The 15,557-nt window shown below is 52.5% G+C and overlaps 5 protein-coding genes and 1 non-coding gene across 6 annotated transcripts; 3 read left to right on the forward strand and 3 right to left on the reverse strand.

Moving 5' to 3' along the window:
- Positions 1-407: 407 nt before the first annotated feature.
- On the reverse strand, positions 408-890 carry CLUP02_02561 (uncharacterized protein; the record flags this gene model as incomplete). Its single annotated transcript, XM_049281592.1, has 1 exon — positions 408-890. The coding sequence occupies one exon, from the start codon at positions 888-890 to the stop codon at positions 408-410; it is 483 nt and encodes a 160-aa protein (XP_049138735.1).
- A 532-nt stretch (positions 891-1,422) lies between these two features.
- On the reverse strand, positions 1,423-1,503 carry CLUP02_tRNA070. Its single transcript has one exon. It is a non-coding gene; the product is annotated as a tRNA-Gly (tRNA).
- Positions 1,504-3,417: 1,914 nt separating this feature from the next.
- On the forward strand, positions 3,418-5,882 carry CLUP02_02562 (uncharacterized protein; the record flags this gene model as incomplete). Its single annotated transcript, XM_049281593.1, has 12 exons — positions 3,418-3,532; positions 3,594-3,703; positions 3,769-3,999; positions 4,066-4,126; positions 4,188-4,283; positions 4,357-4,634; positions 4,718-4,749; positions 4,812-4,821; positions 4,878-4,974; positions 5,027-5,404; positions 5,555-5,651; positions 5,744-5,882. The coding sequence occupies 12 exons, from the start codon at positions 3,418-3,420 to the stop codon at positions 5,880-5,882; spliced, it is 1,644 nt and encodes a 547-aa protein (XP_049138736.1).
- A 100-nt stretch (positions 5,883-5,982) lies between these two features.
- CLUP02_02563 (sodium/hydrogen antiporter) lies at positions 5,983-8,981 on the forward strand (the record flags this gene model as incomplete). Its single annotated transcript, XM_049281594.1, has 2 exons — positions 5,983-8,112; positions 8,166-8,981. The coding sequence occupies 2 exons, from the start codon at positions 5,983-5,985 to the stop codon at positions 8,979-8,981; spliced, it is 2,946 nt and encodes a 981-aa protein (XP_049138737.1).
- Positions 8,982-10,743: 1,762 nt separating this feature from the next.
- CLUP02_02564 (uncharacterized protein) lies at positions 10,744-11,721 on the forward strand (the record flags this gene model as incomplete). Its single annotated transcript, XM_049281595.1, has 1 exon — positions 10,744-11,721. One exon carries the CDS (start codon positions 10,744-10,746, stop codon positions 11,719-11,721), a length of 978 nt encoding a protein of 325 aa, XP_049138738.1.
- A 421-nt stretch (positions 11,722-12,142) lies between these two features.
- On the reverse strand, positions 12,143-13,703 carry CLUP02_02565 (uncharacterized protein; the record flags this gene model as incomplete). Its single annotated transcript, XM_049281596.1, has 6 exons — positions 12,143-12,709; positions 12,769-12,977; positions 13,027-13,165; positions 13,220-13,322; positions 13,379-13,506; positions 13,566-13,703. 6 exons carry the CDS (start codon positions 13,701-13,703, stop codon positions 12,143-12,145), a joined length of 1,284 nt encoding a protein of 427 aa, XP_049138739.1.
- Positions 13,704-15,557: the final 1,854 nt, after the last annotated feature.

Below are 15,557 nucleotides of genomic sequence, written 5' to 3' on the forward strand. Positions count from 1 at the left end.
GCAAGCACCATCAAGAATAACTCGATAAGCGTCTAGTAGGTGCGCAAGGCCTCAATTGCCTCCAGACGTCGAGAGACCCAGGCGGAGTAACTCACCTACAAGGTCTGGCTGTGAGATCTGGCTCAATCAAACTTCATCAGCCAAGTCTCATTGAGGACAGGCATGAGCATGTCGATACTAATAACTCCTATACTTACGCAAGCGTGGGCGTACTGTGCAACTATACCATGAACCCGAACCATAGCATATGGTCACATCTACCTAGACATAGATTGGGACATGTTGAACCTTGAGACTGAGAAACTTCATGATCCTTCCAAAAAAGAGTGTGTTCAAAATAGGGTATCAAACTAACTACTACCTAGGCTACCGTAACTCTATCATAGCTCCAAGCACTGCCAATATCATCAATCTCCCCTCGCCCCCATCATCGCCTCCTCACTACGAAACCTCAAATCCAAGACGTCCATCGGCGTCCAAGCCCCCTCGGGCCCAACAATCGCACAACACGAAGCAGGTCCAGCGTGCACCTGCAAAGTCCCCGGGTTCACCACGCACCCCTCAGGGTTCCGGCAGTGCATCAGCCTCAACCCGTGGGCGGGCATCGCATTGTAATAGCCGCAGTTGCAGCACTTCCACCTGGCATCCTCGAGAAGCCTCGCGCCGCCGTCGCTCTGGCTGGCCGCGTGGGCTTGGAATACCGCGTAGGAGAAGGGCCAGACGAGCTGGTGTGGGCCGGGGACGCCGCTGTCTTCGTTGGTGCCGCCGATGCTGCCTTGGCTTTGCTGGCTTGAGCTTGGGGCGGCGTCATAGTATCCGTGCTGTTCTTCTTCAATCTCCCTTTTCAATTCGACGCGACGTCTGCTCTTGAAAATTTTGCCTTTGGCCATTGTGGAGGTTGTCTCTTGCTTGACTTCCTGATTTTGGTTGTCTTTGCGATGATGTTGTGTCTGTCTGTTGTCTGTTACGTCTTGCTTCGATGATGAGAGTCCTATTGGTTCTAACCGAGTTCCGTGTTCATACTTATATACCTTGCTTCAGAATTACTTGAGGCATTGCCGCAGCATTACAAGAGAGTCAAACAAACTCACTCCTAGAGGAGGCTGCGATAAAGATGGTAATGCAGGTTTGCGTGAGTCTCTCTTCATGACTTACAACCACTCTGACCCAAACATGTTATGAATGATTCAGTCAGAGAGCCTACTCTTATGTCTGTGGAAGGTGGAAACCCTCGTCAACTCACTGCCTTCACTGGAGAAGTCACCAATGTGTTGCAAACATTTCTGCAAAGGCATTGGCACCTGAAGTAAGCTCATGCAAGTCAAACGAAGTACACAGATACAATGATAGAGCTCTACCAGCAGTGAATGAGATATTTCCTTGAGCAAAAGGCTTTCTAAACATCATGCAAAAGCAAAAGGTTGCGTCGAGGGGGAATCGAACCCCCGGCTCCCCGACGCTGCTTGGTGGCAACGGAGAATTTTACCACTAAACCATCGACGCTTAAGTGATGAATTCTGACTCGAAGTGAGTTGCTGGCTTGCAGCGAAGTCTGGGATTCTATTGCGATGATTTGATGGTTGTGGGTTAGTTGTGGGGATGAGTGAGGGCTGAATGAGATCTCCAGGCCTCAGCGGGTCCGAGTCCCCGAAGCGGGGTCCCATCATCGGGCCGATGAAGGCGGAAAATGTTCAGGAAAGGCAGTGGAACGTAAGAAATGCACAGCCGAGTCTGGTCTGAAAGTCAGACTTGTTGCGGGGAGAGTTGAGAGTTGAGAGAGAGATCCGGTATAACTTCAGTTGATGGGACTGGGAATGGTTGCTGCACGAAACGCAAAAGGCCGAGATCGACAATGCCTCTACGGTCAACGGCCGAACGGCGGCACCGGAACGGCCATGCAGGGCTGATCAGTTGGCCCAAACGGCGCCATCCGTGTGCCGAGACTGGTTCAGCTTGTGGAGAATCAGTCATCCGCGGTGACACAACCCAAGCAAAATGCACGTTACAAAAGAAGGATGAGCAAACATCAAAGCGTAAACAGACAAAACAGAGAGTTCCGTCAACCGATGTGTGCGGGCATGAGGAAACGATGGGTGGAAACAGCTCTTCGACTCGTGTTGCGTCAACACCAAGCATTGCTGTGTTCTTTGCCTGCAGCCAAGCAATCCGTAGTACGGTCAAACAGGAAGGTGAAGTGTAGTGCGCTATTCGCGCAAGCTTTTGGCAGCGAGTCGGGGGTTCTTCAGGTCTAGTGCAAATAGAGTGATGGAGAGAGGCAAGGGTGTTTGTCGACTAGTATGAGTGGGAAAACGGGGCAGAAGGAGTTCGTCAGGGAAAAGATTGGCATGTCAAGACTCAGAAGACGCATCGTAGACCGAATATGCGGAGTGACGAGTAGATCGCGGGTGGTCGTTGACTTAGACTCTTGGCTTGCTGAATCATGGGCGAATGAAGGTAAAGGGATTGGTGACGTCGCGGCGCATGTGAGCGAATTGGAGGGGTGGGATGGGGAGAGAGAGAGAGGAGGGGTTACAGCAGGGCAGTCTTCTGAGGGTTGGATGGGCATGCAGTAGTTGAGTAGGTCAAGCCATGATTGGTGCGGGCTCCTTGCGATTGAATACGTGCTTGTCCTGGGGAACAATAGACATTACCCAGAAGATGAGTTGGGAGGGCGAGGATGGGATGTTCGGACCAAACGATGCGAAGCGAGGCTGTTGGCTAATGTGAGACGGCGTGGCTAGAGATGAAGAGACGAAAAGGCTATTGGCGGGTACGGGGGAAAAGGAGGACGGGCCTGGGGGATGGAGTGCCGCGAAAGTCTGGCGGACCGCGGAGGAGGAGGGCGGAGGGTGGTGGGAGAGTGAGAAATCGAGGCGGAACGTGGCATGCCCACCTCTCAAAGTACCTACTAACACAGTAAGGTAGCTTGAAGAGAGCGCGAGTGAGCAATCGATTGAGTGCAGGCCACTCCGAGAGAGGCCCGGCAGCCCCGGCGAGTGCGACGTCTCACTGGAATTGTTGATGTTATGTATTTGAATTTGGCACAAATTGTTGAGAGATCCTAGGCCAGCCGCAGCTGATGTGCTGTATTCAGGTTGATTGTCGCTAGTCAGGAGATAAGGTATTCTTGGAGTGCCGTCAGGGAGTAGAGTTTTCGTTTTCCTGGACCGGATACCAGCAGTTGTTATTGTCATGGATAGCGAGAGCGACTGCAATAACACGGGCGTTGATTGTCACCTTGCCATTCTCCGGCGGAGCAAGGGACGGGCAGAAAAAAAGAAAGAAAGAAAGGAAGAAAAACATTGCGACGAGACCAGGGTCCAAATCTTCCTAGTGGCAGTGGGAAGGAACCTGAAGGAAAAAACAATACTGTGGATTGGCTGGCTGAGGACCTGGAGACTGGAGTGGAAGTGTGGAATGGCAGTCGCAGTGGGAACCGTGCGGAAGTATCCCGGAAGTACCTTCAGTCTTGTGCCGACTGCACTTTCCTCACACAGAAACTTTGAAAGACGAGGGAAGGAACGGGACGAATGTGGAGGAACTTCGGCATCCTTCCATTATTTCTTGCCTCGCCTCACCTCACCTCACCTCAGATGTCACTACGTACCATTCTTCAACCTCACCAAGAAAGCACCACACTATCATCACCACACTTGACGACCAGACGCTTCGAGAAATTCCGATTACATTTGACGTTATAGCAGTAATGTGTGCAGGATTCAAGCTGCCGACTGATACAACATATCAACAACACAGTCATGACTCGAGCCAGCCTCTCCACGACAACCCGAAAAAAAGTGGGCGGTGACGCCGCCTCCTCTGGGCGCCGAGCCTCCAAATGGAGTTGGCGATCTCGCGAACTGGCTTGGCCAGCAACCTCGCGGCACAAAATCACGCCGCCAATGCTTGGAGCCTTGGGAGACCCAATCCAAGTCGCACAAACTCACCAAGAACTGTCAAAATGGCACCAAAAAGACACCGGTCAAGCTTTTGCCAACGGTTCGTCAAGAGACTCCAAGAAGGACAAGACTCTGTAGGATTGACACAAGTAATGGACCCTTACAGATAGTCCATGGCAAATCGGTGCATACACCAGATCCGAAATCTGGGGTTTTCAACGACATGCGTTGCGAATGAGGGGTTACTGCAAGACGTATCGGTGAACTGATATCAAGTCAATCAACAAGCGACACCGTCCGTCGCTCAACCCGGCAGAAAGAGGCTCAAGTTTTCGACTCCGCTCAACGGCGCTTTATCTCATGCCATCCTAACCCCGTCTCTCCGTATGCGACTTTTTTCTGTGCGACAAAAGAGATTAACCGCCTCCCGGGGGTGATTACGACACCACGCGGCCAGTCATGGCAACAAGTCGGTCACTTTGGGTACATCCTTGTTTTGAGCCGCTTGGCATACATGGGCCATTCACCGTCTGGAACCGAGCACCGCTGACACTACACTATCATCTGTACCCTCGTCATTGGGCTCCTTTGTTATCCTCTTGGAGTTTCGAACTTCCTCTCAGTTGCCCCCAGCGCATCATGGCGCTGCAATGTGTGAGAAGTATGCGTGTCGCATTCCCATCGGTCCCGAGTGCCGGTCACCAAAACAATGGAAGACGCGGATTTCAGAACAAGGTGCTTTGCACACAGAGAAGGATCTGGCCCGTTGCAGTGGAACGTGGCTCTGGGCAGCATGTCTCACACGACGTGCTCCCTAGTCCCTATCGTATCGCATCGCATCCGAGGGCGTGTGCGTGCTACTTCAAAAGCCGGGACAAGACTAGCCCGTAATCAGGCATGGTTCATCCGCAGGGCGTCTAGTGTAGATGAGCAGACATCAAGAACCTACGTAGTACGCAACCTGATCAACCCTGCCAGACGAACCCAAATCTGAGGCGCGATATCGGTAGAGCCAGTGAGCCACCACTGAGACAACCTTATTCCGCGGGTTCGCATCCCCTACAAGCTGATGAATGTCTGTCTTTGAACTTTATAGACGTAGCAAGTCAAGTGCGGGCAGAATACAGCCGGAAGACGGCACCGGCACCGTTCGAGTGATGGATTGGCAAGGTTTACTCTGTACGGCAAGCTGCAACGGAAGGACGACGACTATCCCGTCGGTACTTTCGAGGTACCAGACAATAGACACCAACGTAAGCAAACCCCCCCCCCAAGCCATGCCGCCATGCGCCTCCCACCGACGGCGGACAGCAAGAACCACTGGGAACGCAGCCCGGGAAAAAAGAGCAGAAAATGGTTCTTTCTCTCCCACTTGCGGCTTGCCTTCCAGGTACCTAGGTATTGCCCCCCAGGCTTGCCAGGTCCACGCCCCAGTGGTACCCCCCACCAACTGGCGCTAAGCGGGGCCTGGCTTTTTTTCTTGCATGGATCATCCTCTGCTATCAGTACGCCAACATCTTGGCTGTCTTTTCCCTGCGACATACTTAGGTTCCATGAACCCCGAAGCTTTTCCTAGTTTCTGTCGCTCTTTTTGTTCATGTAAACCCTCGAGGTCTATCGATACTGACCCGAGATTTCGTCGACATTGTTACCAGGACGTCCATTGTCGCGACATCTTCACCCAGAAGTCGCAATCCCGAACGAGGCGCACAAGAAGCCGATCAACGCGCACCAAGAGGCAACACCCGCTTGGTGACCTCATAGCTCCTAGACTTTGTATCCGCTTCTCTCACTTTCCTCGACTCGACTCGATTCGACACCTCCCGATCCTTTCCTTACCTTAGGCCCATCTGCCTCTTGGCACGCCGACTTTTCCCTCGAATGCATCGAGCCATCCTCGCTCTCGGGACGCAATCCATTGACTGGGGAGTTTCGCGCCCTTCGCCAGGCCCAGCTTACATTCCCTTTGCTGCCGGCGGTTGAGCGACCCCAAGTAACACGGCTTGCGACGAATTCCTAGTATTCCACCAACGCCAACCGAATAAACACCCACACATAGAGATAACCTCCCAATTCCGCCACCATGGCGTGGGATCACCTCTCAATCACGAAGCCGCACTTGGTGTACATCATCTTGGGCGGCTTCACCACACTTTTCATGCTGTGCTCCTCTATCATCAAGGAGAAGATGTACATTGGTGAAGCTACCGTTGCCACCATCTGTGGTATTATCTTTGGCCCCCACGCCGCCAATCTGATCGACCCGAAAAGTTGGGGAAATGTCGACTTGGTTACCATCGAATTCTCCCGCATTGTTCTCGTCGTCCAATGTTTCGCCGTCGGTGTCGAATTGCCAAAGTTCTACATGGAGAAGCACTGGAGATCCGTCACTCTTCTGCTGATCCCCGTCATGATGTTTGGCTGGCTCATTGTCAGTCTCTTCATCTGGTGGCTCATTGACCCGTTATCCTGGCTCGAGAGTTTGGTCATTGCCGCCTGTGTCACTGCTACCGATCCTGTCTTGGCCTCTTCCGTCGTCGGTAAGGGCAAATTCGCCAAGCGAGTTCCCAAGCATTTGCGAGATCTTTTGTCGGCAGAGTCCGGCTGCAACGACGGCATGGCCTTCCCTTTCGTCTACCTCGGAATCTACCTGATCCAGGAGCACATGGATGCCCGGAAAACGACATTTCACTGGATTGTCTACACGATTCTCTATGAGTGCATCTTTGGCGCCATTTTCGGCTTCCTCGTTGGCTACATCGCACGTCACGGCATCAAGTTTGCAGAGGAGCGCGATCTGATTGATCGGGAGAGTTTCCTGGTCTTCTACTTCGTGCTCGCTTTGTTCTGTGCCGGTGCTGGTAGTCTGCTCGGTATGGACGATCTACTAGTCGGCTTCGCTGCCGGTGTAGGTTTCTCAAACGACGGTTGGTTCTCCTCAAAGACGGAAGAATCTCACGTGTCCAACGTCATCGATTTATTGATCAATTTGGCATATTTCGTCTTCCTCGGAACCATCATCCCCTGGGAACAGTACAACAACGTCGCTGAGGGTATCACCCCCTGGCGCTTGGTTGTAATCGCCATTTTCGTCATCTTGTTCCGACGCATTCCCGCCATGCTTATCTTGAAGCCATTCATACCGGACATCAAAACTTGGCGTGAGGCAGTTTTCGCTGGTCACTTTGGTCCCATCGGCGTCGGTGCCATTTTCGTCGCCATTCTAGCTCGCGCTGAGTTGCAGTGGGAGACGCCCGTGCCGCTTTCCGACACCCCGCCGGAAGATATCGAACACAGAACACTCGTTGCGGTCATCTGGCCCATCGTGACATTCCTAGTCATTTCGTCCATCATTGTTCATGGCTCATCCGTTGCCGTGTTTACTCTCGGCAAGCGCATCAACACGTTGACAATCACCATGTCCTACACCACCGCCCCCGAAGACGGCCCTACCTGGATGAACCGCCTGCCGAGAATCTCGTCGCAATCTCGATCGCAAGCCCGAACCATGTCCGACACCGAAGGAGAAGAGCTCAAGATGCCCGAGTTCCCGCCCGGCACTCTACCCCCAGTAGGCTTCCCTGGCGCTTTCTTGAGACGTCAAAAAGACGAAGACGGAACGAAGTCTCGCGCTCGATCAACCTCAAGGAAACGCAGCAGCAAGAAGAACAAGTGGGACGATGGCATCGGGCCCGGCGGACCTGTTTCCCAATCCGCCATCTTCCCCACTAAACGCGAGCCGCTCCTCAACGAGAAGGACCCTCAATCACCCGACGCCGAAGGCACTACGACCCCTAGGCGCGACTCTGAAAGAGGTCGCGCGAGAGACCCGGAGAAGGACGACGAAGAGATCACACCATCCCCCGATGAGGGATCTAGCAGAACGCAAACGCCACCCAAGATTTCCATCTACGAGGAAGGAGACAACTTGGTGGTCGAGAATGAGGATGGAGACGTGCTGACTGTCGAGCGCTCTGAAAGTAGAGCAGAGGCAGTTGCGGAGGCTGAAGCTCATCATCGCGTACCAGTCGAAACCGACATGTCGGCTATTGCGGCTGCCCATTCAAAGCAAGGTGAAAAGTTCAACTGGACCCTGGATTCGTTCAAAAAGAAGGTCGGGGATGTGTACACGTCAGAAGTGGAGAAGCGCAAGGAGAAGAGCAAAGCCGATAGACGGCATGAGCCAGCTCGAGCCTTCCAGTTCGGCAATACCGTGAGTTTCTCCAGATTGGTGATGGGCGAGAAAAGATACTAACAAATACATAGATTATTGTCGAAGATGAGGATGGAGAAGTTATCAAGACTTACGAATTGCCATCGTCAAAGGCTCCCAAGGAACCTGGAACAGGCCTTACCCAGCAAAGTCTTAAGTACCTTGGCATGGGAGGTCTTCTAAAAGCATCGGAGAAGCCTGCGGCTGAAGACGAAAACAACGGAGAGTCAAGCGCCGACGGCACGGCGAAGACACCTGCAAAGTCAGGATGGCAGAAATACCTGGGCGGAGGTGCCGGCAACGCGAAGAACGCTGCAGAAGGTCAAAAGGAGGATGACCGACACATCAGATTTACGATTGGTGGAGTTGGCCAGCGCATGACAAAGGAGGACTTCATTCGTGAAGTTCAAAAGCTCGACGACAAGACCCGGCGACAGGTTGTGGACCAGTCCACTGCTTCTCAGCGCGTAAAGTCAATTGCAAAGGGAGATATTCCTTCGCCGGCTGACAGACATGCCAACATTCCGACCATCAAGATTGGAAGCGATTCCAACGAGAAACGTTCTGGCTCTTTCACGCCTCAGCGGGTGAACACGGCGCCAGCCTTGCCACCGGCACCCGCGCAACAAGCAGACGCCGAGGGTGACGAGGAGACGGCTGCTGAGAAGAAGCGCAGACTGGCGGTTCTGTCGAACCAGAGCGAGGAGGATTTGGACAGCGGAGAGACGCCTGCTGAGAGACGCCGTAGGGAGGCTGCGCTCGGCTCAAATCAGGATGATGATTCAGATGACGAAGGTGGAGAGAGAGTTCCCCCGACGAGGAGAGGCATCCGATTTGCAGAGAGCACGGTGCCGAGAGGACGCAAGTAGACGAGAGAGTGATGAGGACGGCATAGACTGTGAAAGCAGCATAGCATTGCATTGGGTGTGGTTATATGCATCATGACAGCGATACCTGCATGGGTTTTGACATGCTCGGACGGAAACGAGCAAAAGAGACGTCTTACTGAACGGCCGAGGTTTGTGGTAATTGTATTGTCTATTCTGTGCACATACTTGAAGGGGAATGAATATGGCCTTTCTGTAGATTTCAATTTTATCTCTAGATGAACATTGTATGCTTGATAAGTGAATGATGAGCAAGAAGCGATTACAGGTGACGAGGTGGGGCTTATAGGTATAGAAGCTGTATTTGGTGACAAACGCACAACATTGCGGATACATCGGCTGATACTTCAGCCGGAAACTCCATGGCAATTTTTCTTGCGAGACTGCGATGAACCCAGCCCGACGTTTGGCCAGAGCCCGAGAGCGCAAAATCCGAAGAGTAGACGCTGACGTCATGTTCCCGGAGTAAGGACCGAAAATTTCCCTCGTCTCGGGGGGCCGTGGTCGTCTGCCGATGTGGGGCGGAGGCGCAGCCGGGGTGTGGCGGGGCTGGTGGGGCCCGAGGCGGTCGCTCCGTGGCGGAGGTGGGGTGGACGGGAAGGGGGAAGCTCTCAGTATTTACATCCGTGGTTTCGCGAGGTTCGGTGCTGGCACAAAGTCCTGCAGCTCAGGGTCGCTCTCGTCGTCGGCAGGATCAGGATTCATCGGGGCCATTGGGGCGTTCGGCATTGGAAGTGTAGAGATTGAGGTGGTAGAGGATGTGCTAGCTAGGGGTGAGTTCGTTGGGTTGGTTTGCTTTTGATTGTCCTGAGTTACTGTGGGGACGAATACGTGACAGAGGAACGAGAATGAAAATCGGTCTATAGCGTATATAGTTTATACCTTCGTTGGGCTTTTCTTAGTTTCTTTGAGCGGGCAATGTGAGGCGAGGGAGATGTGCTCCCCGGTGAATTTTTACAAGGAAGGAAGCCCCTCACAGAAACCTTCACCGCCTCCATCGGGGTTCTCTGTCCTGTTGGTTTAGCTTTTCATCATGAATTGATTCGAGCTTTATGTATAGTTGGGTTCGGTACAATGATGCTGAGCCTCACTCATCAGATATCAAGGAACATATCAGGCCAAAGAACAACGTTTGGGTAGGAGCTGATGGTTGTACGGTCGATGCTACAGAGGAGAATAAGTTTCGCTTGCATCTTAGCTAACATTATTTCTCGAATTGAAACCTCATAACTTCACCAGCATCTGGTACAAGCTTGGAATGGATGTCCGGTTGCTTCGATGCCGATGAACTTGGCGATGATCCCTAGGCTTTCCTCCCAAGCAATAGCAGCATGATGACTAACTGTAGGATGCAAACACCCTCCAAACCTGGGTCTATGACAGTATACTTAACGCCTGACGATACGGCAAACCAAGGCAGTCTCAGGTTGACGTGACACCAGCAACCAAACTTCCGAGCCCCCGACCGAAACGATGAATCAATCTTCTGGCATACCGTAATTATATCCCAATCACTACGAGGTCTTGCTTGTTAAACCGCGTTGTTTCATGGGAGTCCTACTTTGTTGTGAATCACTGGCTATTGATTTCCTGAGATATCATGATACAAAAGAGGATCTTTAGCCTACCTACCTAATGATCATGCCTCCGTATATCAAGCACTACAGTTCTGACTGATTCCCAAAATACTGAACGAGACCGAATTCTCTACACGCCTCCGTCAAACCGGCCAAACAGAGGCACGATGTATACCCACCGCCGCAACCGTCACCCTCAACTCTCATCTCCGGCCCGCAGCCCATTCCCACCGTCGCAGGGCTCACCCTTCTTTGGCAACATACCTCATCCTTCAAACTCCCACTATGAGGAACAAGAGACGTTCGAAGATCCTCGATGCGATTACCTGGGCTACGCAGCGCCAAGATATGACAGAGACAACAGCGATGACGAACACCGTCACAGCACGCAGTCATACATCCACTGGCCTCCCGGCCCCTCGTACTGGGAGACCACACAGCGCGCTCGTCTCCCAGCCCATTATCTACTCTCTCCATGGAGAGACGCCCATAGGTCCAGATTACGCCCCGAGAGAGAAGAACCAACAGAGACGTCATTCGATATCATCCCAAGCATCGAGAACGACGAGCAGCCCTCGCCAGTCTTCCCCGAAACCCAGTGGGTAAGTGACTCGTCCGGGACGTCCCTACCGACCCCCGCATCCGAAACATTCACATCACAATCCCCTTCCTTCAGCGACGACTCCATAACCCCGGAACTCCATCACCACCGCCACCCCCGGAACCACATCCCCGACTACGTCCGCTCAACACCCGGATCATCCCCCCTCACCTCTCCATTCCTATCCTCGTCTTCAGAGGACATGAACGACCGCAGCGCAACAGCTCGACCCCCGACGCCACCCCGGCGCCGACAACACGCTCCGTCTCCGTCACCACCTCCGCCCTCAGTACACGCTCATCTGCCCGCCTTGCCGTTCCGCCTCAGTCGTCAGGCGGGCAACCCGCACCTTCGGGCCAGGATACTGACCCCTCCCGCTTTACAGGCCTCGCGGGTTGATACGTGTGATACCCCGTGGAAGCCTCAGCGGTGTCGTTGCGGGGAGTGTTTCTGTAGGAACCTGGTGGATCGGAATGGCGGGGTTGTGGTGGTTGATGCGGGGAGGTTTTGTGCGTTTTGTCGCGAGAACCACTGCTGGGTTTGAGATCGTGGAATGGATCCGATACGGTGCGATCGATGCTAGTTGCTATAGACTGAAGAGCAAAATGATTTAGGAATTGAGGGAAGTTAAGTTGATTGTAGTCCAGGAGGATGATGTTGGATAGGGAGGTGAAGCAAGTTTTCTACTGCGTTTGGAGAGAAGAGCCAAAAGTCATACTTTTTCAACTCTTCAAGTCACGATCCCTTGTCCAGTCTCTCTCGCCGGTATATTCAACCTATGGCAAGTCAGTGCACGAGGGCGTTGTCAATCATTAGCAACGCAATGCTCAGCGAAAGGGGTGGCCGACCCCAAGTCATTTCGCCTTTTACCAAACACTTCCATACTATTGGCGTTTGAATCGTTTGAATGATCACTATAAAAGTGCGGCGGTGATATCATGTGATTAATTCCATATTAAGGCATATTATACAATGCCGTCGTCTTTCCTGTTACCGCCCGCTGAGAACGTAGATCGCATGCTTTCTCGATAGCTCTTACTCCTCGTTGCTTTTGGCCTCTCAACTCCATTCACCTCGAACGTAAAGTATGCGTCTCGGCCTTCGATATTGCTGTCTGTACTCGATGTATCCTTCTCACTAGCCCTTTTCGATTCCTTGATATGTATCTCCACATTCTTGCTGATGCCTCCCGGCAAAGGTGGTGACTTATTCAGGTGCTCCTCGCTCCCGGACATCGTAAACTCTGTAATCGGATACTGCGTGTATGGCGGCCGGTTCTTCTTCTTATTACTGCTGCCCTCAGTCACACTTCCAAGCATGATGCTCCCGGGCGCCGGTAGGTCGGAACGGTTAGGCTTGTCGTACTTGTTGTTGGTGCCACCTCGTGATAGGGTACTCGATATGGAGCCGAAGATGGGTGTAAGCCAGCGTCGAAGTAGGGGGAAGATCATCGGGATGTTGGTGGTGACAATTGCGACAAAGGTCTCGCGGACGGCCCACGAACCTGCCTGCTGCGCTCCTGTGACAGGGTTCTGCGATGCGCACAAGTCAGCCATCGAGTCTCGTATGTTTCACATGAGGATCGGCCTACCGTGATGATGAGCACACAGCGTAGGATACCAGCCATAGTTACAAAGATACCTCCCGAGAACAGGACAATGAGGCCGAGCTTCTGTCTCAGGGGTAGCCTGACGCTCCACAGCATCGGTATCGGTATGCTTAGCAGGTAGAAATCCGTGATGACATTGAGACAGACGGTGACGATGATGTTGACTTTTGAAATGGCCGGCTGGCAAAAGTCTGGCTGCCCTTTAGTCATTGATATATGAGAGAGTTATGCGGTACTTACTGCCTGGGTCTGGGTAGATTTGCCAATTTTTGCTTATCGGAAAGCAGCTGAAGGTGATGGAAAACAATACTGCCAGCCATGTTGTCGCGATCAGAACGAAACCCGCGATGATCCGCTTGCGAAAGTTATGCAATCCCTCCTGAGCGACTCGTCAGCTTGAAAGCACATGATTGATTTCTTACGGGCTCCATACTGTTAGGCGCAGGTAAAACGTGCACATTGCAGCCTTTGCAGGCCAGAGGACGAGACAGCTGTAAGTAATCCATCCCGCGATTTGTGTCTTCGATCCGTTGACCCTGCGAGTATGATATTAGACCATTGCCTCAAAACATAGCATTATTCATCGCCCTACCTTGTCGAATATTCTTCGCTGTTTGGGTCCAAAGTTCTCCGCTCCTCATCCGTCATGCCATTGTTGGCGAGTCCCTTCCAATGCGCTCCGACGCTGTACGCCAAAGCAGTCTCGGCGGAGTACGTGAACTATGCATTCCAGTCAGTATCTCGTACTCATACCGGTCAACAGCTATCGAGAGACTTACAATGATAAATAGCATGAGATAGTCATCTGCCTGCAGACGCTTGAAGCCAACAGCGGCAATTCGCGCATAGGTCCTCAAGAAGATGACGGCGATGGCTACGCCAAGAAGCGCGAAAGCTTCTGTCGAGAATTCGGACATGTCGTTGGGATCATGTCAACCGGATACCCCGCGTGGTGCAGGAAGTCGACGAGTCTAATAGCATGGAGTAGAGAAGAAGGGGAAAAGTCGTCTTCAAGAGTAATGCCAGGTGGAGTACTCCGTAGAGCAGGCAAGGTATATAGCAGTGAAACCCAGATAAGACTTTTGGGGAATAGGTCGTCGAGGGCCCTGCCTTTCAGCTATGCAGATCGCAGCTACTACAGAATGAACCCAGCAAGGGCAAGGTACCGGGGTCCCGGAATTGGATGGGAGGCGTACGCATGTCGATACTTATGTCGCATTCCCCCGTCACCGCGGAGACTTTGACTTGGACACAAGCGGCATGGGCGGCTCGTGGGAAGTGCTGGGAAAGGGTGCGCTTACGTGCATATCCGTTCCCCTCGCTGAAACACAAACCACATGCCCTAGCAAACCCAAAGTACGTGCGAATAGCTAGTGGGTGGTTTGGTTACACACGGCTGACGGAACCGGTGATGATGATGAAGGTGATGATTGAGACGAACAAGCGCGAGGAGTTCGGACGATAAGAAGCCCGGGCCAGCGACTTGGAATCCCCGGCCAATTCCAGAGTAGATTTTGCGCCGGTCAATTGTCTGCTGTACGGATACATAATTGTACGGAGTACATAGGTAATCAACCAGCTGTCAGGCAGAGAGGCTGAGACAGCATGTGAACTATTCCATATTACGATAAGTTGCCGAAATGGGCTCGCCACTATGTTCAGGAGAAAGCACTAACGGCGGTTGCAAGTCCCGCTCGCCGCTTGCTTGGTGAAGCACCCCCTTCTACGGATACGGATATGTTATCTTGATGGCATTTGATCGAAAGCTAACAGACTTCTGGCCGACATCGATGCGGCTCGTTGAAGGTTCAGACTACCGATATGGTCAAGCGTCGGCCTTTGCCACCATAATGATGCCCAATACGACCAATCCCAATGCTAATGCACGTAGACAATGTCGGCAGATCATTAGCTCAGCGTGATGGCAAGGCAAACACGACCCTCTTGAAAGCACATCCATGCTTATGCTTCAGCGCTGGAGCTATCCTGCGCGACCATCGCCTTAGAACCAGGCTTTAACTTGTCTGTGACATCTCAGTTAATTTATCCCTTTCCCTTTTCCAGGCCTGAATACTGGTCATATTTTCGTGATCGTTTGCTAGATATCTTGACTTGAGTCTTGTGTCCCAGAAGAGTGGCCATTTACACCATATCTGATATTACGGAAGTTCCGAACATCAACTAGCAGCCCTGTCGAATTGTTAGTCTGTCGTTGGCTAGAAGTGTTATGGGCCAGGGGCACGGCCTTGACTCGCGAGGGTTACATGGCCGTGGGCCAACACATGGGGTCAGAAAGCGCGGCGCCGGGGATAGGACCCTTGCGAGCCGTGTCAACGACTGTGGATATCTTCAGAATGACGAGTGGTACCTGCGTTGAAGAAGTCTCCAATAGAAGAGCGACAGTCGGACAGAGATGCTTAGTGGTCGTGCTTGTATCCCGAAAATGAATGACTTGTTGCACTTTACCGTCCCATAGGTTTAAACCGTCTTGAGGTTGTTAAACTACGTACCGCCGCGACGGTACCCCAAGGGGTTCATCCTGAAGAAACAATTGTTTCGGCACGAGCATCTGGCTTCAGCAAACTTCATCGTCTTGCAGTCAAAAGCATCCTTACTCACCTCTATGCTGGTCATGACCACAAACCTCCCAAACCGACGCAGTTCGATCTGCCATAAACAGCCTCCTTGTCAAATTGTCAGTGTTGCGCAACCGGCGAATTGGACGTGACAGGCAGTCCTCCGCCACGAGCCCACCACGAGTCAACGGCCCT

This window comes from Colletotrichum lupini, chromosome 2 (assembly GCF_023278565.1).
Source record: "Colletotrichum lupini chromosome 2, complete sequence".
Lineage (NCBI taxonomy): Eukaryota > Fungi > Ascomycota > Sordariomycetes > Glomerellales > Glomerellaceae > Colletotrichum > Colletotrichum lupini.